We start from the raw sequence: 27,341 nt of genomic DNA, 5'->3' as shown, positions 1-27,341 counted from the left end.
GAAGCCATTGATATTGTCGTAATCTCTAGAACTAGCATGATTATAATTACAAGAAGAAGATCTGGTTGTGCTCCTTCCCACCCACGAGCAGCATCTTGATTTTCTAAACCCAATGCCAAGTATTTATGATAGGAAGGATCTCACATGCACTCTTGAATGAGTCGAAGATCAAGTATGTAGTTGTCCTTCTATAACATGCCTTACCCATCAAAGACGCTATAGAGTCAGCTATGGAGACTAAAATGGACATTATCTCCATTACAGTTATGTAGAATTTAACTTTATCGCAACCATCACAAAATATATCCCATCATCATATCAGAGGCTTATCTTGAATTAGAGTCTAGATCAAATTAAAACAATTAAAATAAATCCTAATATTTATTAGTTGGGCCACATCTGAATGGGCTCAATCGGATAAAATTCCAGCATTCTCTCACTTGGTCCAACCTAACACAATCACCTTCATTTTAACTATTTGAACGTTTAATAAATTTTTTATTTGAATATGCTAATTGAAAACTGACGTGGATCCACATTTAAAAAAATAATAATTTCTCTGTAAAGTATAGGATACAAAGTACTAATCAATGTTAACCATGGCGATAAATGCATTATCAATTCCATATATTATAACACTGATGACACCTCATAATCAAGTTCTTAATGTAAAATTTTACTTCATGAATAGACAAAACTTTATATTTATTACTTGATCTCTTTATCTCATGGTAAATAGCTGATCAGCATAAAATGCAATAAACTAAACTTTATTATAAAACTAAATGTGATCATTTTATTACAAAGTGCCTAATACATATCATTTATAAAATGAGGTAATGAGTCCTATATGAGCCAAATGATTCCTAAAAATCCTAGGAATGAGTACTTTAGTCACTGGATCAGCAATCATCAACCTCGTACTAATATGTTCCACTGACACTATGTTGTATTTTATTCTCTTGCGAAGAGCAAGGTATTTAACATCAATGTCCTTACAGGTGCTTGTACTCTTCATACTATTGGAGAATCTTTATTGTTGAATTATTACCACAATATATCTTTATCGGTATGCTAATGGGAAATTCTTATAGAGGATTTCATTGGCAAAGAAATAACAAAATTTTTGAGTTTTGGCTAATCTAGATGTCGCCTTGCGATTTTCACTAATGGGTTTTCCTATCTTATGTTGTGCCAAGAAAAGTTTTAGAGTCTTGAGTCTAGGGTTAGTGGACCATTGGTTCTTGATCTCAAATTTGGAATGGTTTAGTGTGGATATCTTTTTTTCTAAATCTGAAGCTTATACTTCTTTATCTATTTGAAAGAAATTGAGATCATTTATCTCGAAGAATATTCTATCCTCAAATGTTAGTAGATTGGAGTCATTTATGACCATGTGATAGATTGATTAAATTAAGATCAATTGACATCTTTAGCAAAGAAACTTGGTATTCTTATCTAAAATTAAGATGTGGATTTTTGTTTGTAAAAGATGAAGTATATCTGATTCAGATTATTAACAAGAAGGTCGAACTTGAGGTATTAGACCTTATTCTTATGATAAGATCCAATGACGAAATTGATAAGTAGAATATTTAGAAACTTGAAAATGAGATCATGAGAGTAATACCCTAAAGTTTCTGAAAGCTTTGGTGAGAAATTTCAGGTATGATTTTTTTTTTAGGGGGGCAAGGTGACAGCCCAATGGGCTAATACAGGGCTCAGTCTGGTCCACCCGACTCCCAGGCACAAAGAAACCGTCCCAAAATAAAAGTTAAAGAATAATTATGCACGCATGCTGCTCGTTCCGGAGGATGAGACGGACTCCCGATGGGAGTCAGCCTTTATCCGCGACTATGTGTAGGAGTTTGGCACCCGGAGCACAGGACTCCCGCCCCTCGGTCCTATAAATCTCATCCCCAGCTTCCCTCCGACCTCCACCACCGAAGTTCCGGCATCAAGGGTGAAGATCACTTGTGTCTTCCCTCTTCTTCGTCTCAATTGCAGTCCGCCACCGTCAGAAACTGCAGCCTAACATGACCGGAATCAAGGTAAAGATGCTCCCTTTCTCTCATTGATCCTTCTTCATGTTATTTTCAGGCTTTAGATTGTGGCTTAAAGGCCGGGTCGTTGCCGGATTTGGTCCAGAAAGGGATACTCTGTTTGCTTTCCCTAGTTTTAGATTTGATAATCGGCCCTTTTTTCTTCTTTCCGGCCACCGTGGTCATCACCGCATGACGATGGAGCTCTGGGATGGTACCTTGAGATGGGATGCTAAATATCCTACCGCTGGCAAGTGGTTGAGGCATGATTCAATGATAAATCATTGCTGCCCCCTATTTTGGTGATTTTTGTTTTATTTTTTTCATCACCGGACGCCCATCACCGCTGGCCGTTCCTTACTTCCTTACCATTGTCGGACCTTCGGTTGTGCCGCTGGCCGCTGCGCCTTGTCGGACCATCATCCTCTCCTTTCCACCTATTCCTTTGCTTTAGAAACGGGGGCACAGGCATCTTTCCATATTTTTCCATACAAACGAAGAAGAAGAAGAAATTATAAATAAAAAAAAAGAAGAAGAAAGGAAAACGAAAAGAAGAAAAAAAAAAACCTCTTTTCCCGGTTCCTTTCTCTCTCTAAGTTTTTTCTCTATTTACTCCCTTTCTCTCTCTCTTCTCCTCTTGCTCTGGCTAACATTGAGTCGACGCAAAGGTGGGGTTCCCGAGCCCTTTTGTTTTGAGCCTGAGTTGACCCAGTTAAGGGGCTTTGAATCATCTGGTTAGTTTGACAGCATGTTGGCACCACCTAGGCTCTGTCGAGTCCTAAGTGACGCTAATTAGATGAAGTTGCTCGATTGAATTAACCCTTATTATGGAACGTCATACGATACTCCACCTTAGTTCTTATCAAACACCACTAGATGTAGTCGCCCTCGATCCCTATAGAACCTATCTTAGTCTGGTCTTGAGCGAATGAAGCTGCCATGGTTGGATAGGCCGTTAGGCAATGCCGCATAATCAGCCCTGTTTCACCCTCTTAGAAATCTCTTCTTTTCTATCATTCTCTCTACTTGATCTATGAACCAATAGAGGGTCTCGGGCCCCTTTGATTTAGATCTAAGTTGACCCTAGTAGAGGGTCCTTGCATTTCTCTACTATTTGGGCAGTATATCAACATCATCTTAATCCTTGTTGAATACTACAAGACTGCATCATCAATTTTGTTGACCTATTTGTACCCTATACTAATTCTTAATCTATATTCAGTCGGATTATCTTAATCAGACTAATTTGAATTGTCGGGCACTGCTGCTTAGCCAGCCTTGCCTTTCCTTCACCATTTTCTTATACTCTCCATCATTATCTTGAATTTCCATAGATTCTCTAATTCTCGGATTGGATCTTGTAGAGGTAGAATTGTTTAGATAGAAAGATGTCCAATACTGGGATACTGTGATATAATCAATAAATTAAGGATTTTGAAAAGAGAGGAATTTTTCAAATTTTTTTGGATCTATTAGTGTAACTGTGAGATTAGTAATATAACCCTTTTTCTATAAAGTTATCGGCCAATTATAAAATTATTATACTAATAATTTTTGAATCATATTATTCATGATGCATAAACTTGACGAGTGGTACCTTATTAATGAATATGCATTATTTTGAAATATTGTGACGATGCATAATTGGAAATATTAGTCTTATTACGGATTATGCTTGATTGATTTCGATATCACTTGATTTTTTATACTTTTGTGAATTGAGATATGAACTGCATCATAATTTTGAACTCTCAGCCTAACCTTATTAAGGACCCCGCCATACATTGGCGCTTGATTAGTCCTAAAGGGTTTATACTGCAAGAAAATATATGGCATATTATAAGTAGATACATTGTTCCAAAGGGCTTTACTGCAAGAAGATGCGTGGTACACCATAAGAAGATGTATGGTATTATGACACTGCCATAGAAAAAATATAATGATAGCTTGAACTTAATATTTTTAAAAAAGTTAAATTTATAAATAAAATCTAAATTTTGAGAAAGATTGAATTTGTCATCCATAATGTTTTGATGATGTTGCATATTTGAATTTGGTGAATATGGTTTTAAATTAATAAATTTCATATGCTTATTTTTTGTAAATACTTATTTAATTTATTGCTAGATTAATTTAGTTAAAGTGTTCATTACTTGTTAGGCTGTCTAACTTATTATTCTATATCTTGTGATTTTGACATATCTAAAGAATTAAGATGGCGGGAGAATATGCTTCGGGGGAGTGATTAGTAGCAAAGTTTGATTTTTTTTTTTTATATATTATAGATGAGGGTTTATTAAAGTCTAATGTAAGAGCTTGGATGTTTCTAAACTTTTATGAGACATTAAAATTTGTATTTTAGTTATTTAAATTTGAATTTATTTAATTGATTATTTATTTTTCTGCTTGTTTTCTGATATCGTGATGAGATGTTTTACATACTTGTGGAGAGAGTTCTCCATGAGTATGTGGCGATTACCATGACTTCAAGCTCGCAATCTCGGGTCGGGGCATGGCAATATTACTCATCAACCACCTTCACTAATGGTTCTCAATGTGCCATATGGTGCATAATCAAGATGTGATATAAACAATATCCCCTGTATCCCATTGGCCAATGGCTTGGAGGATGATGAGTTGGACACGTTACCTCTTCTTAATCCAGATTGTATTTGGCTGATTTTGTTCTCGAATACTTAGTGGAGCTGAATCATCCCTTCCTCTATAGGAAATCATCACCTTCTGCCCTGTGCTTACATCTCTATCAGTCACTCTCAGGGGCACGCACGACAGCCCAAGACAATCCGTAATCAAGTGGGGCCCCTTGTCCCAAATCTTCTCTTAATTATCCTCTTCTAAATCATGAACCTCGAATCTTCTTCCACCCAAGCCATGTCCAAGCAAGTCGAGAAAGGAAAGAGCAGCTATCAAGCACTGATCTTCTCGAATCAATCAATATGCAGGTATTTATCCTCGATTCCTTTGGTCATCTAGTCTTCCCCTTTTTCTTCTATATTTCCCCTACATTACGGGGAAATCTTTTCTTATCAGTGGTTTAACTTTTAAGACTTTGGTATAGAGGATGGTACTGCTGGTTTGAACGTATTGTGGCCTATGAGAAACCAGTCTAGGAGTGAAAAAAGGGCTTCTCAATATCATCTCTTTCTCCACATTTCCTTCAGTAGAGTCAGTTGCTCCTCGCTGCCCTCTATTTTTGGTCCACGTCGACTAACACACCATCTAAATCATGGCAAGTTAACCCCCAACCTTTTTGATTTAGGGCTTCTCTTTGACCTAAGGCCAACTGGTTAGGTACTTGCTACCGACGTAGTGGTTGGTGTTCTACCAATGATTTGGACCTTAACTTAGGGGGAAAGGCTAGCTATACCACTTACATTAATTTCTTCAACCAACTTGCTGGCTTGTTTCCAAACAGGAATTTGTTGCCTTCTATATGGTTTGGGTCTGCAAATACCATTTTTGCTCCAAATTACTAAAAATTGTTAGGGCGCATTTAGATTGGCTAATGTGCTCTCCAAGGATCGACCAATTGCTCTTGCCCCGTTAGTTTTAGGTTCTCTATATCAATGCCTCAAAGAATTCTGTTCGAGATATGGAGCTTTGGGGCCCTCATGGGTCCTCCAGATCTAGCTGCATGCTTGCTTCCTTGAGGTTTAGCCTGCCTAAATTGGTTCCTTCACTTCTTATCCTATTGGCTTCCTATTAGCTCACTTGGAAGGACCTTTTCTTCCATTTTCTGATTACTATAGAAAATTTTATAAGAGTTTGGCTCACCGAACAAGCACTTTCTTCTTTCCTCTCCTCCATTCTCCAAGACCATTATGGTTCCTTTTCTCCCAAGACCCATGTCTTTAGATGAGGCTGAGTTTGTAGGGGCCTTGTTAAAGTTGCTCACAGCACTCCAAGATCTTCATGCAGGGTTTATTGGCGATTATTTTGGGAATAACAAGTGTTATTGTTGAAAACTTTTTATGCTCCAGTTTCAAGTTTATCCTTGTGGGAGGTCCATCAACTGCAGATCCGATTTGAAAGGGCGATAGCTATCCTGGCTCAGATTGATTATGTAGACTTCGAAGGTGAAAATGATTCCTCTGCCTAGCGTGCAAGTGATGCAACGTCCGCTTTCCTTTCGAATAAAGATATTCTTCAAGAACTCTGCAACACTATTATGAGAAATTTTATAGTATTAAGTATACTAGGAACTTGGGCTATTAATAAATCTCAAAGGTGAATGGGTGAACATGGATTGTTGGATGACTTCAAGGCAACGTTCAGGCTTAGGCCTGGTAATGTGACTAGGAGATTGCTAGGTTGACATTTAGATCGGTCAGCCTGTCGTAGGCAATTTTATGAGTGGTTGGCTAGGCATCAGTCTCCTGGACCACTCACCAAATTCGGTATAGCCAACTTGATAGCTCTGTTCTTGTTCATTATGGGCAGTAAAGTTACCTTGACTGGATGTTATTGTTTGGATGTGGAATGGTGGGTTTACTAGAGAGCAGTGTTTATGGATCTTGATTACAAGGGTGAGTCTATGCTGTGTTTCATTTGATAGGTGCTGTTGAAGTCATCTAGTTCGACTATCTGAGACTGAAGCTAAACCTTCCACCCAAAAAGGAAGAATGCTTTAGCTCAATGCGTTTCTCCAGCCTCTAGTACTAGGCAGCACCTTCAAAGTATGAAGGCATGCATGCATCACCAATACCTCCCAAGGATGAAGAGGTTCCTCCAACTGAAGAAGTGGCTCTTTCAATTAAGGATCTATGGGCCAACCCAGGTCACTCGAAGAGCCTCTTCATAAGTCTTCTTGATTCCATTGTATTCTCGCACCACTTTTGGTTGCAAGCTATAGGAAAAACAAGTCAATCCTCCCTCAATTTGATCACTAATGTGAAAGCGAAGCTCATAGCTTCTTTGAAATCACCTTCGTCAGGCGATCGACCTTCACGAAAGCTCTTTGTCAAGGGCCACAGAGCTCGTCGGACTCTCTAAAACCTTGCTGGATTTCTCTTGCCAATCTCATCAGTTCCTCAAGGTTAACCAAAGCTCTATCGGCGATCGGTACCCTTCTATACTCTGTTCTTTCCATTGGTTGTCTCACTAACTTGACCGATCTCAAAGAGAAACTCAGTGGTTTGGCCTATACCCATCAATCTCTAATGTTTTTCAGAAGAAGTTTGATAACACGACCTCCCAAAGGGCTGTATTAGAGCAGAAGAAGGCCACCTCGACGAAGAGTTGGAGAGCCACCTTACCAGGGCTCGTGCCGCCATAAAGATTCTAGAACTGTCGAGTTAAGAATGAACATATCCACGATGAGAAATGTTGCCCAGTGATACAACCTAAGAGGGAGGGTAAATTGGTTCTCAAAAATTTTACAATTATGTGCAGAAAAAAACAACCATTTTAAAGTGTAAATATAGTGTTCTATGACAAGTATGTACAACTATGAAGTTTAAAGAATGAATGCACCTCCGCCCTCCTCACTGCGTATAGCTGTCTCACCTTCGATGGCACCTCCCCCCCTCCACCTCTCGAGCTCCCTCAGAGGGGCAAGGCAACCACTAGCTACCACGTGTTCGCCTTCGACACCCTCGTCCTAAAGGAGGTTTGTAACTGTTGCCCCATGCGGCCTAAGGCATCACCAAAGTAGCTCATGCTGATGGACTGGATGTGGGAGCGGTCGAGCTCTAGGCGGTAGGCCAACATGCTGGACCTGTAGCTAGAAGGCTTCTATCACTACAAAAAAACTAACATTTTTCTATGCTTTTTAAAGCCTATACCAATGCTTATAAGTGTCAGTAATTTTGGCGCTGACGTTTTCTAAAGCGTCGCAAAAGCGTCGGCATTCGGAGAGTGAAATTTTTTTTGCTGATGCTTTTCAAAAGTATGGGCAATAACAGGAGCTTTGCCGACGCTTTAAAGTGTTGGCAATACTTATTCTAACAACGCTTTAAAGCATCTTAGAGTTATATTTCAAAAAAAAATTAAAAAACCTAATTAATTTTTTTGGGCCAAAAAAAAACTCTGGATTCATCTGGAGAGAGAGATTAACATACATTCTCCATTACTGGTTCCTTCTTTCTGATTCTTCTTCTAATAGCACAAGATAGATAACAAAGCAAATTAAAAAAAAGAAACAAAATTAAAAAAGGAATAACACAAGAAGAAGAATGATGTTTGTTTTCCTTCTGTCAAATTATCTTTTACAATAGAAATAACTCCATAAATTATAAAGAGTAATCCCCTAACCCCAACCCCAACCTGAATTCCAACCTCCGTGTTCTTTAGCCCGCTCTATAACAAATTACAAATTACAAATTACAAAAAGGGTTTCGGAATTTCTAATCTCTTCTTCAGTCCGTTTTGCCTTCTTTAGTCCGCTCCTCAACTCCTAATCTCTTTTTCCATTTTCCCTTCATTGCTGTGAAGAGAATTACTAGCATGACATATGAGTTAGATCAAAGTCCATTTCCGAAAACATGGAGCTCGCGATTCTCCCACGATACTTTATCAAAACACCTCGACTCCATACATCCACAAAATATTTATACTTACATGTATTCCTAAAATACCTTTCTTGTGAAGTAACAAAAAAAAAACAAAAAAAGAAACACAGAAGAACCTCTACCTACCGCCGAACTACGATCTGGCCCGTCCGCTCGGCATCCCCTCCGGCGGCGGCGGTAGAGATCAATGATCCCTGCGACCAACGACTTGTAGATCTCGACGATCATCTTCTTGCCGTACTCCTTGAGTTGCGGCCGCCGGGTCACCGTCATACTTGGTGTACCTGGCGGCAGTCGCTTTGGAGGAGGCGAACGACATCATCATTCGCATGTAGACGTCTTGGTCCGCGCGAGGAGTCGCTTCGGCGCTACCGCCTACGCGAGGAACCTTAGCTTCGGCCCACCAGTAGCATCTCGAACGCCCCTTTCTCCTCTCTCTCTCTCTCTCTGACTGCGGTTAGGGTTCCATCGCCTTGGCCTTTTATAGGGGTAGTTGGGTGGAAGGTGTGGACGATAGATTCTGACGACGTTTTTAAGCGTCGTCTGGTCCAAGTGTCCCACTACGCTTAAAAGAGAGTGGTTAGGCGTCTGACGGCACTTACAAGCGCCATCTTAGATGGCTTTTCAGGCGAAAAAGTTAGAGTTAAGTGGGACTTTAGTAAGTAGGATTCCGATGATGCTTATAAGCGTCGTCTTAGGTTCAGGCTTCCGACGATACTTATAAACATCGTCTTAGGCTGGTGTACGGCTTTCGGCGTCCAATGATGTAGAAATGCATCGGCTAAGCAGGCAGGAGTCCGACGATGCTTTTGAGCGTCGACTACTACGATGCGAAAAGCGTCGTCTAAGGGGCAGGAGTCCGATGACACTTTTAAGCGTCATCTGCTCACTCCTTTCTTCGATGCCTGTCGATGCTACTTAGAAGCGTCGGCAAATTTTGGCGCCAGAGCCCAAGTTACCGACGCCTTTACGTAGCGTCGACAATACCCACTTTTCATGTAGTGTATGAGTTGGAGGAGGTGGTGGTGGCAATCAAAGTGGGGCTATGGTTCTCCCATATGGCAGCAACGAGATGACCGGCAATGAGAGAGGTGGTGTAGTATCTCAAAGGCAAGTGGCGGAGGCGCCGGACATGTCAAGCCACCCATCATGGATGGTAACTACAAGGGAAAGAGTAGTACAGAAAATAATAAAATATTCTTTATTTTTAGAGAATAAAAAAAATGGATGGTTGGTAACGTGTAGCTAGCCTACTGGTAATATGTTAACAATAAAAAACCTTAAATACTCTATCCTATTGGATGGACAAAATATCTCCTAATTTTTATAAAATATATAATCAAAAGAAAAGTACTATAGCAATTTTTGATAATTTATTTTTTCTCTAAAATTTAAAAATAGATAAGTGAGCTATCTTTCCTCCCACGTGCCTTCTAGCCTCCCTCTCCCCCTCGATTCCATTCTTTGCATGCAAGCTTTTCTCGAAGGATAGTTGTTTGCAAGCCTGGAAGGATGCAGACTCTATAATTTTATTGTCCTTGGGGAGAGAATATACAATGGGGCCGTTCGTCGTGCTTTCGAGGAGCAATTGGCAAAGAGGGTCTTGGCTCTTCCGATACCCACTGAGAAGACCACAGATAGGAGGATTTGGAGTATGATTGGGAGAACGAAGATTGGTGCCCGAGACCTACAGGACCTGATCAGAGTGAGGATGACTCGACGGATTGATGGAGGTTGGATTTGGAGGATGTACATCCACCTCTGTGTCGCCCTATTTATCTGGAGGTGACATGGGGATGCCTGCTGACCAAGGGTATACTGGTGAGGAGAGGGGTACGAGTACCTCAGCATGTGAGCGGTGCCCTAGCGTGGAGGTATCCACTACAAGAAAATACATATTCAACGACTAAGATTCTAGTCGCCGAATAGCCATATTTGGTCGTCGAAACCTTTTCGCGACTAGCATACCCTTCGTCGCCGAACCCTAGTCACTGAAAGGTTTTGGCGACCAATATTGTGTGGTCACCTAAGGTACACCAACAACGACCAACATTTGGTTGCCGAAGAAAATTATCAACGACCAAATCTGTTGTCGCTAATTTCAACGCCTACCAAATAGTTGGTCGTGGAAGGTTTGTCTTCCGCTACCAAAAAAATGGTCACTAAATATCTATCTTCCCCACCAATAGTTTGGTCGCAGAATGTATTGGAATGCATTGGCAACAAACATTTTTTTGTGGCAGAAAGTATTAACCTATATTTAATTAACAATTCAAATTATAAGCTTAATATTTATTTTTGGGCTCGTTCCAAATTCTGTACAACCAACACAGCCTATCCAATTTCCATATTGTACAATACATTTGCTCATCCAAATAGAAATATACACAATGTTGGAGAATCCATAATCATTCATTATAAATATCATCATCTATAAGTCTAAAGTCAAGCATACCTATTAACCATACATCAAAATATTTCATCCATACCATATGTTAAGGTGATAATTATCACCAAACACATCAAAATGTAAATTAAAAATTCCAAAATATCTGATCTTGCTATTCATCCAAACAACCATCATGTAGACAAAAATATTCTTATACCAAAAACTGGATTCTGCTTGTAGACAACTCCACCATGATCATCTGAACAAAAGCTATCTATGTACTAGAAACTAGATTTCACATGCTCATAACTCCACCATGTATCTGAGAAAGCAAAAAGGAATACACAATCAATAACCACATGTGAAAAATAATAAACTAAAATTCAAGTATAAGTTCACAATGACATTTCGCTTAATTTGGTCCAAATTTCTAAATAACCTACGTAATATAAATGAAAATACATACCAACGAGTATTTGTACCATCAGTTGAATACATGGCCCCATCATGATGGATAGATGACTTGTGCGTTTGAGTCTTTCCCTTTAAGAACTATGTCACCAAACTTGTAAGATGTGCAATTTGCTTCTGTTCTTCCTCTCGCTTTTTCTTTTCCTCCTCACGCTCTCTCCTCCCCTGCTCCAATTGCCTCCGCAGCTCCTCACGCTCCATCTTCATCTCCTCCATCTTAGCTTTAAGTTTCTGCAACTCCCCAACGTGGTCTTGTGACACACGACTAGGTGTGGAAGAAGATGAAGAGGGCTTCGGCCCATCCCCAAATCCAAGAATGTATCTTTTCCTTTTTCCAAGTGCTTGCTTAGACATCTCCTCTGATGTTAATTGCACATCGGATTGGAAAGATTCTTCTCGCAAGCTCAACATCTTTGACTGTCAATACAAAGGTAACAACAAAATTAAATGTATATAACCTTGCAAAAGCAGAAACTGATTTAAATGATTATTGAGATTTTAGATACCTACATGTTTCACGACACAAATAGGATCAATCCACTCTTTGTTCTTCTTGGTATGAGTTTTCTTATAGAATTCTGGAAATTCAAGATTTTCATAACCATTAAACTCCGGCTGCAAAGTGTAATTTAGATTAGCATATAGCCACTACATAATAAGAAAACTAGAATAACTGTCAGATCTACTTGCATAAAAGAATTCCAAAAATATACTTGTAGCAAACTAGAATAAAAAATCTACTGGAAGACTATAAGGGTGAACAATATTATCTGTATAGTCATTGTTGCAACAAATGACCGAGATCCTGAACAATGATTGTACTCAAGCTTTTTCCTATTCTTTTTGCCAGCTTTTGATCTCACCTTCAAAAAAATATAAATTAAAAATCTAAAGAAAACATTATGATCAAATATTTTACTTATAAACTCTGAAGCACTAAATATGTAAGTTGCCTTGTGTTCTTTGCTTTTCCACACATCATCAATTAAGTGGCGCCAATCCTCTTGAGTCACATGTTCGTATGGATGACTATAAAGGTCCACATGTAAGACGTTCTTGATGCTTGTAATGCAATTTCATATTGTGCCTCCCATTTTTGGAATATTGTAGCATTTTCTGTGAACAGCTTGCTGAGCTACTAGATTGCCATGATAATCATCCGAGATTTTGAACTTGTCCTAAAAACATAAGTAAAATCATTATGTAGTATGATCAATGCAACTATTACAAGTACTTAAAAAAATATTGTGCAATAAATAATTACAAGGACAGATTGTATGATAGCAGATTGAGGCCCTGTTTGGGGGAGCTGTTGGCAGTAGAGCTGTTGGAAGTAGAGCTGTTGGAAGTAGAGCTGTTATAAAAAGCTGTTTGCTGTTTGGTAACTACATTCGTAAAGTGCTGTGATACTTTGTTTAGTGTTTGGTAAATAAACTGAGAAAGTACTTTTGTATGACAAAATTACTATAAAGGATATTGCATAGTATTATACAACAGAACATAATAAAATATGACATAAATTAATACATAAATATACGATATAGTATAATATTATTGTAATATAAAATAATATTATGTTAATATAGCATAATAGTAATATAATTATTAGAGTAAATTAATATTTGGTAATATAACATAATATTAAATTATTTAACATAACATATTAATGTATTATGATATAATATAATATATATTATATTTATAGTATAATACAATAATAAAAGTATAAAATATTATAATTATTAGTATAAATTAATTTCTCATAATATAACATAATATTAAATTATTTAAAATAACATATTAATGTATTATAATATAATGTAATATAATATAATATTTATAGTATAATACAATAATAAAGGTATAAAATATTATAATTATTATTATAAATTAATTTTTCATAATATAACATAATATTAAATTATTTAAAATAACATATTAATGTATTATAATGTAATGTAATATAATATAATATTTATAGTATAATACAATAATAAAGGTATAAAATATTATAATTATTAGTGTAAATTAATTTTTCATAATATAACATAATATTAAATTATTTAACATAACATATCAATGTATTATGATATAATATAATATGATATTATATTTATAGTATAATACAAAAATAAAGGTATAAAATATTATAATTATTAGTATAAATTAATTTTCCATAATATAATATTAAATTATTTAACATAACATATTAATGTATTATGATATAATATAATATGATATTATATTTATAGTATAATACAAAAATAAAGGTATAAAATATTATAATTATTAGTATAAAATAATTTTTCATAATTTCACATAAAATAATTTTCCGCGGTTCAGGGGCTCTTCTTCGTGGTCCACGCTCGAGAAAGACCTCAGCGTAGGCTGCGAGGTTGATGATAAAAAAAAAAAAATAGATTGATTTTGGAAGGTATGGAGAAGGATTAAATTTTTTTTTCTAAAATGTGGTTCAAGAGATGCATACAAAAATTGAAAAGAAAAATACCTTTTCTTATAGAAGGAAGTCTGACGGCTAGGGTTCTTGGCTCCAGCAGATTTTTAGATTTATAAAGGGACAAACTATATAATTATGTTATTTTAATATGAGCATTTTTGTCAAAAATACAGCTTTCCGAAAAAGCTGAAACGTCTTCCTCCCAAAAGCTCCAAATTGGAGCTTCCTCCCAAAAGCTGTTTTCAGCTTCCCGCAAAAGCTGAAACAGCTTTTTGAAAAATTTACCAAACACAGTTTTTCATCTAAAAGTACTTTTGGAGGGCCAGAAAGTGCTTTCTGGCCCTCCAAAAGCTCCCCCAAACAGGGCCTGAGTAGCCTCGTCTACATGCCGCCACGTCGGTATGCCCTTAATTGGACACATTCTCCTAATATACACCCCCAACAGATTGGTTACCTTTGGGGCATTAATACCACATAAAGCATTCCACTCATCAAGTACTGGAACAGAGAGCTTTTCTCCGCCATTCTGGGCAATGAGTTTATCAATTCCTTTCCCAACTGTCTTACCCCGCACGCGCTTTGATGATGAACCTGCTAAAATACTTAAATACTTTAGGCCATAAGACAAACCTGCTAGTGATAGACAAAGAGAACGCAAAAAAAATACAAAACTACTGAAATGCCATCATTTTACCAAGAGTATCTTAGCAATAACAAGATTCAGAAAGATGAGTTTTCTCACTCACGCTATTGGCAATAATAGGTGGACTTGAAAGCTCGTGGGTTTGCTGGGTAGAAAAGGTGGTGAGCAGAGTAGGTGGGCAGCCATCACGGGCACAAGTTCAGCATCTCTAGAAGAATTCAGTCCTTCATTATCAGATGGCAGATACTCTTCATCATCATCACCATTGCTAATCTTGTTCAGTCCTTTATGACCATTCTGATTTGAACCAAACAATGCCTTGGACATGCCCGGTATGCCAAGAGCCTCTAATCTCATTGAGTTCATTTCAATCCTTTTTTGCCTTTGCCTTTCGTATCCCGTCAGCTTCTGGGACAAGCACCGAGGCTTCACAAATTTTTTACCTACTTTGTGCATCTTTCACAATAAAAAACCAAACAGATACATTACATTCAGCCATAAAGAAATATGGAGTAAAAAGTACATCACACTCTCCATAAAAAATAGAAGCATGTAAGATAAAAATGGATGATTTTCATTAACATAAAAAACAGAAGCATGTAAGATAAAAATGTTCAACTTTGCTATAGATAGATCATTAGAGAAATATATCATGGCTCAAAATCTAGATATGTAGCACTGTCACTATGAATGTCTTCTTCTTCATCGCTAGGCTCCTCCATTACTTCATCGACACTCCCTCCGGCTTGATCTCGCCCACGGCACTGCAAAATGACCTCCTCTTGAATAATTTCAGCATCAATATTATATCTGCGCAAATCCATTGTGGTTGGCTCTTCAATGGAAATTGGTTCAACGTCATTAGTTTCATCTTGTTGGAACGCATGATTGAGAACAATGGTTTCTTCAACATCATTGGGTTCTAAATCACTCATCTGTGGCACATCCCATATACCTCGATGCTTGAATCTTTGGACAACTTTCCAATTGCCACGTCTCTCTACAGTGTCATTAATATAGAATACTTGCTGCATTTGACTCGGTAGTACAAAAGAATCATCTTTGTACCACCGACTTCTTATATCAATGCTAGTGCAATGCGCATCAATGCAGAAAGTTTTTTTACTTCCAGTGTTGAACCATTCGCATTGGAACAAAACGACTCGTTGTCCGAACATATATGTTAATTCCCAAACTTTGCACAAGTAACCGTAGAAGTCAATCGGTTGCCCTTCGTGGTCCCCTTCAACAACTAACCCACTATTCTGGCTTTTACGGCGGTTGTCACGTTCGATGGTATGGAATCGGACACCGTTACAAAAGCATCCTGAATATATGTTGACTATCGGACGAGGACCGTTGGCCAATGATCATAATTCATCAGTAGCTTCCGGTGATCGCTGGTTTCGAAGTTGAGTCATCTATAACAAAAAAGTGACATAATATGTTACTTCACTTTCAAATACAAGGATAACTCAAGGTGCCTACATGTTAATTAATTTTGCTTACGCGATCTTTGAACCACTTGGGAAATTCTTTACGTTGTTTGTTTGTGATGTCAATTTCACTCTTACCTTGTATGTAGTTCTTGTGTTCCCTATTTGACATTCCGTAACGTATAAGTAACAAAAAAGACTAAAACAACTAAATATACAATAGTTGAACCTTAATAAGCAAGTTAAAAAAACATACTTTCGATATTGATCCACTTCTGAACTATTGTATAAGACAAACCATTCATTGACCGGCACATCAAGTCCCCTTCGGATTAACCCAAATGGTCGGGCACTTTGAGTGAAGACTGTTAACCCCGTGCCACAATCACCACCATCATCATTCCTTTCTTCTCTGTTAAACATTGTTTCGATTCCATCGAGGTACATTGAGCAAAATGTTGTACTCTCTTTAGAAATATAAGCCTCAGCGATAGAACCTTCTGGGTGAGCTCGGTTGGCAACAAATCCTTTTAGAACTCCGAGTAACCTACGATAAATTATTGCTCAATGCTAATAGAAAAATTCTTACATGTACAATAATATACATGATTACTATTCCTACTATACGGTTGCAAACAATTACCTTTTAATTGGATACATCCATCGATATTGCACTGGCCCTCCAAGAATAGCCTCGCGAGGCAAGTGAATAGCTAGATGAACCATGACATCAAAGAAGGCAGGAGAGAAAATCTTCTCAAGCTTGCAAAGATTAAGAACAATTTGGTCCTCTAATTTTTTTCAAATCAGCTATTTTTAATGCCTTGGAGCACAATTGCTCAAAGAAATTGCCTAATTGTTTTAATGCAGTATTAAGTTCTTTGTTGAGGTACCCACGCATTCCAACTGGAAGAAGGCGTTGCAAAAGAATATGATAGTCATGACTTTTCAGACCCGATAATTTACCACCTTGAGTACTTACACAGCTAGAGATGTTTGCCGCATAGCCATCTGGAAACTTAATCGATTTTAAAAAATCACAAAACCCTTGTCTCTCTTGCAGGGACAATGTGTACAATGCTGGAGGCTTCTCATAAGATCCGTTCGTCCGCTTTTTTAGGTGTAACTCCTTCCATATACCCATATCTGCCAAATCCATGCGTGCTTTTTCTGTATCCTTGCATTTTCCATCTAAGCCCAGTAATGTCCCAACAATATTTTCTGCAATGTTCTTTTCTATGTGCATGACATCCAAGTTGTGACGCAGCTTGAGTGTTTTCTAATAAGGGAGATCAAACAAAATACTTTTCTTGGCCCAAATCGTGTCATCATCTTTGCCCCTTTTTCTTTTCTTATTAATGCTTGGATGCTTGCCCAACGGCTTGTATGTCCCTGAATTAATTTGCTCTAAGATCTCTTCTCCCGTGAACTCTCGTGGCCTTGACCTGTCCTCACTTTTACCATTAAAGAGCTTGCTCTTTCGCCATATGTGGTTCTCAGGCAAGAAACGCCTTGCACCCATATAGCCAATCTTACTCCTCAAACGTTCTGATGAAGCATCTTCGTTACAAATGGGACAAGCCAAATAACCTTTTGTTGGCCATCCAGACATGTTACCATATACAGGAAAGTCATTAATGGTCCACATGAGAGCAGCACGCATTCTAAATGTACTTCCACTAGAGGCATCATAAGTTTGCACGCCATCCTTCCAAAGCTCTTTCAACTCATCAATTAATGGCCTCAAGTAAACATCTATTTCTTTACCGCGAGCCGCTTTTCCGGGAATAAGCAATGACAGCATACAAAATTGCTCTTTCATACACTTCCAAGGTGGAAGATTATACGGCATCATGATAACAGGCCATATACTGTACGATGTGCTCATATTTCCAAAAGGATTGAACCATCAGTGGCTAGCCCTAACCTCACATTTTGCGGGTCCTTGGAAAACTCAGGATGTTGCCGATCAAAGTTCTTCCATTCCTCCCCATCAGCCGGATGTCTTGATGTTTCGTCATCCACTTGCTTCTCCTTATGCCATCTCATATCTACAGGTATTTTCGGGGACAAAAATAAGCGCTTCAATCTTGGTGTCAGAGGAAAGTAACGCAAAATTTTATGAGGGATCTTCTTACCGTTACCATCATTCAGCTTATATCTAGGCTCATCACATATAGGGCATTTCTCCAGGTTCACATTCTCCTTCCAAAAAAGAGCACATTCATATTTGCATGCATGAATTAGCACATATTCCAAACCCAAATCTCGTAAAAAATTTTTGACTTCATAAAGGGTCCATGGAACAGACTTATCACACTCCGGTAGAATTTCCTTGTATACCTTCATGTTCATGTCAAAAGAGGAATTGCTTCACTGGTTGTACACCTTAATATGAAGCATCTTAATAACGAATGATAATACTGTAAAAGTTTTGCAACCAGGATAAACGGGTCGTTGAGCATCATCGAATAACTTATCAAAATTCTATGCATCCTCCCTCCCCAAGTTATTAGGCAATTCGTCAATATCGTCATTCATGAAAGCGCCCATGTAAACAGCTTCCAGCATATTAGACAATTCGTCCCTATCATTGATCGGTTCTTTCAATTTTGAAAATAAACCATGCAATAGCACGTATCTTGTAGGATAGTGATTACGGGTGTCGGTCCACAGGGATTGGAGACAAGTTATTTTTCTTTTAAAAATAAATCAAAAAGAAGGATTTGATAACTTGATTTAACTTAATTAATCTATGAGTACGAATTGAAATTTTATCAAGGTAAATAGATCTAGGGTTTGGAATCCACCACATAGCATTGCATCAAGGATTGTGTTCTTAGTTTTTATCTTTTGGAGAGGCATGCAATTTTGGCTACAAGCTTTTTAAAATAAAAGCATAAAGAGTGTTAGGAAGATCCATCTTCGGTGTAGCATGAAGTGTCTACCTAAGTATGCTAATCTAGGATGCAGCACACTTCATCTTCCTAGGCATGGATCATCTTAGACTACTTTAGCAAACATGATTAGTAACTAGCATGCTCAAAATTCAAATATCATGAAGAAATATTTCATTGGAAATAAGAATTTAAACAGACTCCAAAATAATAAAAAAAAAAAGTAAGAACTACAATTGCCCTGATACATTGCTAGGGCTTCATCCAGCCCTAGACTAGATGTTTAGCCGCGCATGGTTTCCGGACGACCTCCCATCTTCAAATGAAATTGAGCACCTCTCATTCTTCCCAAAATATCACAAACTCTTCTCTTTCCCCCCCTTTTTCTCTCTTTTTTTTATTTCTTTTTCTCTCTTTTCTCTCGGCTGGTGGCTTCTTTTCTTCACCGAAACAGGGGAGACCCCTGTTTCTTTCTTCTCAACCGAGCTCTCCCCCCTTCCTCCCTCTTCTTCATCTTGCTCTTATAGATCGCCGAAGGCCGGTGATGGATCCCCAGCGAGGAGGAGGGCGTGATGCTGGGAATGATCTCGGCGGGGGCTTGATTTCTGTTGCACGAGAGATCGCTGGAGAAGGGCGTGATCGTTGGACGCGGCTGGAACGGACTGATGGCGGAGGAGCTGGATCGTTGATTGCAGCCGGCTGGGATCGCGGAGACTGGGATGGGATCCGGATGCGCCACGGGCGGAGGAGGAGGCGGAGACGCTGGGATTTCGACGCGGCTTGGGTCGCTGATCTTGGAGGAGAAGACGCCGCACGCGGTTGATGGCGGAGGACCCGGGGACGACGACGACGTTGGGGCGTTCGGCTGGGACGAGCTCCTTTGATCGCGCGGGGGAGGATTGCATCGCGGGAGAGGAGGAAGAGGCGCCGCGGGATCCACGGGAAGACGCAGTGGTTGTGAGCGAGGCGGGATCACGGGAAGGTTTGGCAGCGGGAGAAGAAGATAAACAGTGGAATCTATATATATATTTTATTTATTTATTTATTTATGTTTTTATTTATTTATATTTTTTTATATATATTTTTTGTGCACTGTTCATATGAACAGTGTTTCCAGTAATTCTTCCCGAAATTATTTTTATTTATTTTATTATTTTATTATTATTATTTATTATTATTATTTTTTTATTTTTTTTATTTTAAAATTATAAATTTTATATGAAGGCACGCAAGGCATTGGTTGGGAATTGACTTTGGGTTTGAGGTGGGTCATGATTGTTGATTTGCTTGAATTTGTTCTCGAGCCCAATGACATTTAATTTTACCATACCGCTTCAGATTGAACTCAACCAGATCAGACCGTGACTTAATAAAAAAATCAAATATTTTTCCATATAATTATAACTTTCAATCTAACCAGGACCAAAGCCCATTGAATTATACCCTTAGCTTGATTGCAACTCCATCGGGTTAATAATTCGGGTCAACACAATCTCCTCCTTATATGTTTTTATGAAAGATCTCAACCAGAAGAGAGACAATTCAGAGTCTGTTTTAAGAAAAGTATTATTTACCTCATAATTTAAATTTATTTCATTGTTTATTCAATTTCATGGTAAAACAAGTAGTTATCCGTTTAAGAACATTGATAAGTGCTGGAAAAAGAATATTAAATTATAGATTAATCAGCACTTATCAATCATCGATGCCATCCCCAGCCATTCTATCCTCAACATCTCCACCATTGTCACAGTTAGCATCATTTGAAACACAAGATTGATGCACGTGAACAGATTCTCCATGTTGCACCCAAGTCTTGTAAGAAGGCGAGATTCCTTTCAACATCAAATGAATCTTGACAACTTGAATGTTTTGTTTTTTGTCATTCATGCACTCGACACAAGGACACCAAATATCATTTGCTGAGCCTAAATTTGCCACCGCAAATTCAATAAAGGACTTCACCCCTTCTCTATACTCTTTACTCTTCATTCTATTTTTTATTGTCATCCAACTCTTGTCCATTTTGACTGACCTACAAAGTACTTCATCAAGTTAGATTAATTAGTTTATAGATTTATTTTTGTATCCTGCAAAAAAAAGTTGTAGCAGAAAACCAGGGACGGCCCAATGCATTTGGGGGCCTAAGACAAATTCAGTGAATGAGGCCTTTTTTTTATATTATTATAATAATAATAAATTTTAATAAGTATAAAATAGTTAAAAAATGATATGAAAATAGATAGCTGTCAAGTATACTATTTCAACAAAGATGCATGAATCTAACAAAGATAGACAGGAAGCCTCTTCAGTTTAATATAATCCTTGAATAGAAGCATGGAAAAATAATTAATTTAAAAGAAGTCTCATCCCACCATCTCCCATCTCCCATCTCCCATCTTCCATCTTCCTTTCGATACCCAAGCTACATCACAGCACGGCAACCATTCAACCCAAACAGAAAGGAGAAGAAACAATTAAAAGAATCTCCACCCTCTAGGAAGTCCATCTCTAATCCCCCTATCTTTCTTCCCGATGGCCCAGCTGGATCAGGAGTAACGTGAGGGAAGGAAAACCAAGACCAAAACCAAAAAAGTGTCGGTCACCACCCTCTAAGAATCTCCACCCTCTAAGAAGTCCATCTCTAATCCCCCTATCTTTCTTCCCGATGGTTCATCTCTAATCCCCCTATCTTTCTTCTCTCCACCCAAAACAAAACTACTGTCCCCAAATCCCTCCTCGCTCTCTCTCCCTGCCGGCCCAAGAAAAGGCCTTCGCCCCAAATCCCCTTCGCCTCCTCGCTCTCTCTCCATGCCGGCCTGACCGGAATGGACCTGGCGAAGCCCTGTGGTGGCTGCGGCTGCGGCGACGGCGGCGGCGGCGAAGGAGGAGAAGCCCTGCGGTGGCTGCGGTGGAGAAGCCTTACGGCGGCTGCGGCGGCGGCGAAGGAGGCGGCGAAGAAGGAGAAGCTCTCCGCGGTGGCTGCGGCGGCGGCGAAGGAGGAGAAGCCCTCCCGCCTCGCCTCCAAATCTCCCGACAACCCGGCCCCGACGACCCCCACCTCTTCGCGGTGGCTGCGGCGGCGGTGAAGGAGGAGAAGCCCTCCTGGGTTTCTTCTTCTCCCGCCTCGCCTCCAAATCTCCCAACAACCCCCGACGACCACCACCTCTCCCTCTCCCTCTCCCTCTCCCTCTCCCTCCCGGCCTCTGCTAAATCAAATAACGGAGGACCCCCACCTCTCCCTCTCCCTTCCGGCCTCTGCTAAATCAAATAACGGAGGACACATACATTGGACGCCGACGCCGAAGAGCTGAGCGAACGGGTGAACGGGCGAGGGCGACGGGTGAAGGCAAAGCATTAAAGCAGAATATACCAAAAAAAAAAAAAAGAGTTAAAGTAGAATAGAGTAATAGGGAATTAGGGTTTGTTTGGTTTCTCACACGTCCCCTACATGCATACTTTTTTCGACTAAATTTTTTTTAGTCGCTGGAGATGAACCTTTAGGGATCAAAATTTAGTCGCCAAAAATTTAACTTGGTTTTGATTTTTCGCGACCAAATATACATTTAGTCGGTGTAGGACAATCATTCAGTAACTAACAAGGATGTTGGTCGCAAATAGCTTTATTTGCAGCGGCCACTATTCATTTAGTCGCCGAAAGTGGTCGCTGAAAGTGTATTTTCTTGTAGTGGTCTATCAGTCATGTTTTCTTTGGATGCCCTCATGTAGTTTAGATTTGGGATTGTGTTATGGCTTCACCGCAGGTTGTGACCTCAGCTAAGGACTTCCTATGCCAGTTGAAAGAGTCCCGGCGAAGGCTCAGTATTGTGGAGTGGGGTATCAGATGCACCAACTTGGCCTATCACATATGGCTGAACAGAAATGCCCATATCTTCAAGGATAGAAGAGTGCACCCAAAGACAGTGGTGGATAGAATTTTACTTCATGCAGTGAAGGCCACTAGTATTACTGTTGTGGCTTTACCTGGGTCAGTCAGGGATATCTAGAGTTCCCAATTAGCTTGTATAGCGACCAGGACTGTTCTTATCTTTTGGGAGTCCCCATCCGCTGTCTTTCTTAAGGTAAACTTTGACGACAGTATTTCTGAGGATGGACACAGAGGAGGAGCGAGCCTTGTGATTAGAGATCATAACTCCATATTTGTTGCAGCCGAGGGTCATTATATCTTTGATGAGTCTGTCTTCAGTGCAGAACCGAGAGCTGCATGGAAGGACATCATCCATGCCAGGTTAGTTTTGAGTACGGAAATATCTACCTTAAACGTGATTCGGCTACAGTGATCGACTGAATTCAAGACCAGCATAACTATGTTGACCGGCACCCATTGCTTCGGAATATGTGCAGGCTCATGGGAGGGTTTGTTTCTTTCTAGGCCATTTATATTTATTCAAAGGCGAGCAATGTTGATAATTGGATTGCTTTCTATGCTGTGCATCATTTAAAAGAGTTTCTTTGGAAGATATTAGCATTTTTTTTTTCTCTATGTCAACTTTTATTTATTTTTTCTGATGGTATTCATGCACTTTGGTGGGAGTCATCGTTGTATATATATATATATATATAAACTAGTTGTAATGCAAGCTTATCCCATGATACTGAAGTGATGGATAGTTTAGAGCACGCCGCACGGCGAACCGAGGGTATAGGATCTCGTGATCTTCGTGTTCCTCGCCTTCTTGGAAAGTCGCTGATCATGAGAAACGTGTCCAAAACGAAAGATGGAGTACCTTGAGCGCGGCCAACCGCGCCCAAGAATAAATTTATGATGACCATTGACCGCTCGGCGTTCCCTGCGTGCCCCTATAAGTTCAGCAGCTCTCCTTCACGTCCTCCCTCTCTCCCTCTTCCCCTCTTTTCACGAGACTAGCTTGGCCTCCCAAGTTCTCTTCCTCGGCTTCGCTGGCATGATGGAGTTTGGTGGCCTGAGATCATCCTTCGACTGCCTTCTCATCGGTAAATTTCCATTCTTTCTCCTCTTCGTACATCATAGAATTCTTCAAAGTACGAGGAATATCCTAATATTTCATCTCAAATTAATTACTCGCAGATCTCGACGACACCTTGTACTCATCCTCCCTCGGCATTGCACAGGCTTGCAAGCGAAACATCGAAGGTACGCAGAGCCCATCAGCACAAAAACTCTCAAAATCACCTATTACTAAATAATCTACAATATATTTTTTTCAGAGTTTTTGGCTGCAAAATGCGGGGTCTCAGCAGAGAAAGCCTGCTCCCTCCGCGTTGAGCTCTTCCGCTCCTACGGCAGCTCCCTCGCCGGCCTCATTGTAATCATTCTTCTTCTTGTAATAACAAGTTTACTTATTTAAATTATCTTAGAGAGATTAACTTGTCAATTTTAATGTAATTTTTCAGGCCCTCGGATACGATGTACACCCCGACGAGTATCACAGGTCCAAAAATAATCCCAGAATTTCAAACAAAATTACAAAGTAAAGTCCAAAATTTTGTTCTAATTTTTTCCTCTCTGCTTGCAGTTTCGTGCACGGGTTGTTGCCGTATGAGCGTATCTCACCGGATCCGCAGCTTCGTGAGCTCCTACTCAGCATTCCCCAGGCCAAAATCGTACGAATCCGTGTATCAGTTCAATTCGTTACTTGTCCTCCAATTCTAAATAAAAACATATTAAAGTTCTGGATTATTTGTTGGTAATATATTTCAGATGTTTACCAACTCGGATAGGAAGCATGTGAAGAGGGTCCTGGAGGGGCTGGGGATTGAGGAGGAATGCTTTGACCGAATCGTGTGCTTCGAGACTCTCAATCCCCACCTCTTTGATACGAAGGAAGAGTCCTCCACTCTGCCTCGGCCGCCGGCGACGCCGGAGGTGATCCTTAAGCCATCCATCACCGCCGTTGAGACCGCCGTCCGTCTTGCCGGTTTCGATCCTCGCCGCGCTGTATGATCCCCAAATGCAAGCGCCAGTTTAAGCTATTTTTCGTCTTATTTTAGTTTATTGTTTATTACTGTTGTTGCTGTTCTCTTTCAGCTATTTCTGGATGATAGCGAGAGGAACATCGCTGCAGGGAAAGCTGTGGGTCTTCGCACCGCGCTGGTAATCAATCAACCGCCGCCTGTTTACATTGTGTTGCCAGCTTCCATGTTCGTGATTTTTGATAAGATCATGTTATTGCTTAAATACTATTTATTTAATAAATACTATTTTTCAATATTTTTTTCAAGAAATAATTGATTGAAAATTTTGAATTTTGGAAATATAATGACTATTATCAAATAATAATTATTATAAAAATATTTGCCACTTTTGAGAAATATGGTGGAAGCTCCCTAATCTCCAATCATGCAATACTGAATACATCAATTCCACTGTTTTTTCTTTCTATAAAAATTTCCATTGTCTTTGTTTGCATTCTCTTGTTGAATTTTAGGATTCGTAGCAGATCTATGATGGTAATTTTAATACTGCAGCAAATTAACAGCCGACTAGCAAAATAGATTCGAAACATATTTCTCCTTTGTTTTCTGGTAATTCAGAGTTTTTCTAATTTTTTCTAACAAGTTTTCTCCACTGTTTCCAAGTGTCCTAATTGCGTGCGGTTTAGGTGCGAACGTATAACAACGCAAGATTGGACATAAAGGAATTCTTTTCAGCTCTGCTATATATTTCCTCAGAGTGCTTTTCTTTAATGGACTTTCCTGTTTTGAAGGTTGGGAAGAGAGTGAAGACCAAGGCAGCGGATTACTCGCTGGAGAGCATCATGAACTTGAGCCAAGCAATACCAGAAATATGGGGGGAGAAGGAGAAGAAGAAAGGAACTCTGGATGACGGGTTGGCTGTGAGGTCTGAATTGGATTCCGTGAGATCAACCACCCCAATCGAGGCTTAATCACCATCACATCAACATCAAGTCAGGCAAACCAAAGTGGGGTTGGGTCCCCATCTCCTTCACTGCCTTGTCGTTGCCTTGTACGCACATATTCCGCTTTATTGCTTTGTTGGCCTGTACATTTGTCTAGTTTCAATAAAGTTAAGTGCATGACTTCTCAAAGGAAATAAATAAAGCCAAGCATATCTGTAAGTTTGTGTTTGTGTGAGCAAAGCAATATAGAGAAGCTGATTGTGCCTTTGGAAAGATGTGGTTGAGGTGGTTTGTGGTGAGAATACCTTCAAAACAAGGCCACTTGCTTTGATATACTTTAAACAAATGGAATCGCTTTAATTAACATAATAATGAACCACCTCATCACCAGTTGATCTGATCTTTCGTCGGCACCATCCAGATTTGGCATGGCTGGCATATCTCGACACATTACCTAACAGGAATTGCCAATCAATACTGGTAAGTCTAGAGGTGCAGGACAAGCATGGGCACTCTGAACTGAAAAAGAAAATTGTAACAGCTTCGGCACTCCGAAAGTCCAAATGAAATCACCAGGAAAAAGGATTCAGACTTCAAACAAGATGAGGAATTCATAGAGAGTGGAAAATTACTAAGTGTATAAAATAATTTTTTTCTCATAAATATCCTTCTAAAAATTTAAATTTACGTAAATATTCTCTTGAAATTTATATTTATTTTTTGTACCCTCATAAAATACTATTTTTGCACAAATGTTCCTAAATAACGGTTATTCTAACACCATTAATAAAAACTATATTTATTTTAATTAAAAATAAAATAAAATTTTGAAATTACTTTTTTGTCCTCCATCACGATTGCTTTATAAATGTTTTTTTTTTGCACATCTACCCATTAAAGATATTTTAGTTATTTTAATTTAAAACCGACATTAGATGGCATGGATACATATGCAAAAATAAGAATAAAAAAATAGAATAGCAAAACAAGTGTTTTACGAGGGTATACATGCAAATATCAATTTTGGAAGGATATTCATGCAAAATTCAATATTTAGGAGGGTATTCATGTAAAAATTACAAAATAAAAGATAAAAAATTACCCGCCTATTTGGCTAGCACCTAGTGGGAGACCCAGAATCCAACAACATCCGCAACTAAAAGGTCATGAATATTTTTTTGGCCTTAATATGAGAATATGTAAATGAAATAAACAAACAAAATTGCAAACAAGGAAACAAGACATTTAAAGTTTTCCAGCCCCAAATAATGTTTTGGATTAAAAGAGATGGCATCTAATTAGCCTACATGTATTGCATAAGTTACTAGTGGTTGAAGTTTACCAACCCTTCCTAGCCGTTATTGCCACGTTCTTCCAACATAATTATATCGTCATGGACATGTCAATGACAACACAATTATATCGTCTGGTTCATATGCAACCTGAGAGGCATATAAAAGGCTAAAATCATTTAGCATTTGGGAGAGGGGATATTGGAACGTAAACCAAATCCTTCTGGAAGAGCTAGCAATGAATTAGTTTGGCTAACCAACAAAGCTCATGGTCAAACTGAATGTGTTATAAAGAAGACCATCTTAGTGTGAAAATTTGGGTT

At 39.0% G+C, this 27,341-nt stretch overlaps 1 protein-coding gene and 1 pseudogene across 1 annotated transcript; one reads left to right on the top strand and one right to left on the bottom strand.

The window, feature by feature from the left end:
- Positions 1 to 1,799: 1,799 nt before the first annotated feature.
- Positions 1,800 to 25,945, top strand: LOC103715749 (Haloacid dehalogenase-like hydrolase (HAD) superfamily protein). Its single transcript, XM_089924286.1, has 9 exons — positions 1,800 to 2,051; positions 23,504 to 23,840; positions 23,935 to 24,000; positions 24,075 to 24,172; positions 24,261 to 24,298; positions 24,383 to 24,470; positions 24,568 to 24,804; positions 24,895 to 24,960; positions 25,574 to 25,945. Exons 2-9 carry the CDS (start codon positions 23,792 to 23,794, stop codon positions 25,751 to 25,753), a joined length of 822 nt encoding a protein of 273 aa, XP_089780412.1. The 5' UTR covers positions 1,800 to 2,051; positions 23,504 to 23,791; the 3' UTR covers positions 25,754 to 25,945.
- On the bottom strand, positions 15,184 to 17,467 carry LOC148702903 (uncharacterized; annotated as a pseudogene).
- Positions 25,946 to 27,341: the final 1,396 nt, after the last annotated feature.

This window comes from Phoenix dactylifera, chromosome 7 (assembly GCF_051530095.1).
Source record: "Phoenix dactylifera cultivar Ajwa chromosome 7, Ajwa_hap1_PhDact_Kaust_v1.1, whole genome shotgun sequence".
Taxonomy (NCBI): domain Eukaryota; kingdom Viridiplantae; phylum Streptophyta; class Magnoliopsida; order Arecales; family Arecaceae; genus Phoenix; species Phoenix dactylifera.
Note: the sequence above shows the minus strand (reverse complement) of the source record. Positions and strands in the feature narration are given on the sequence as shown.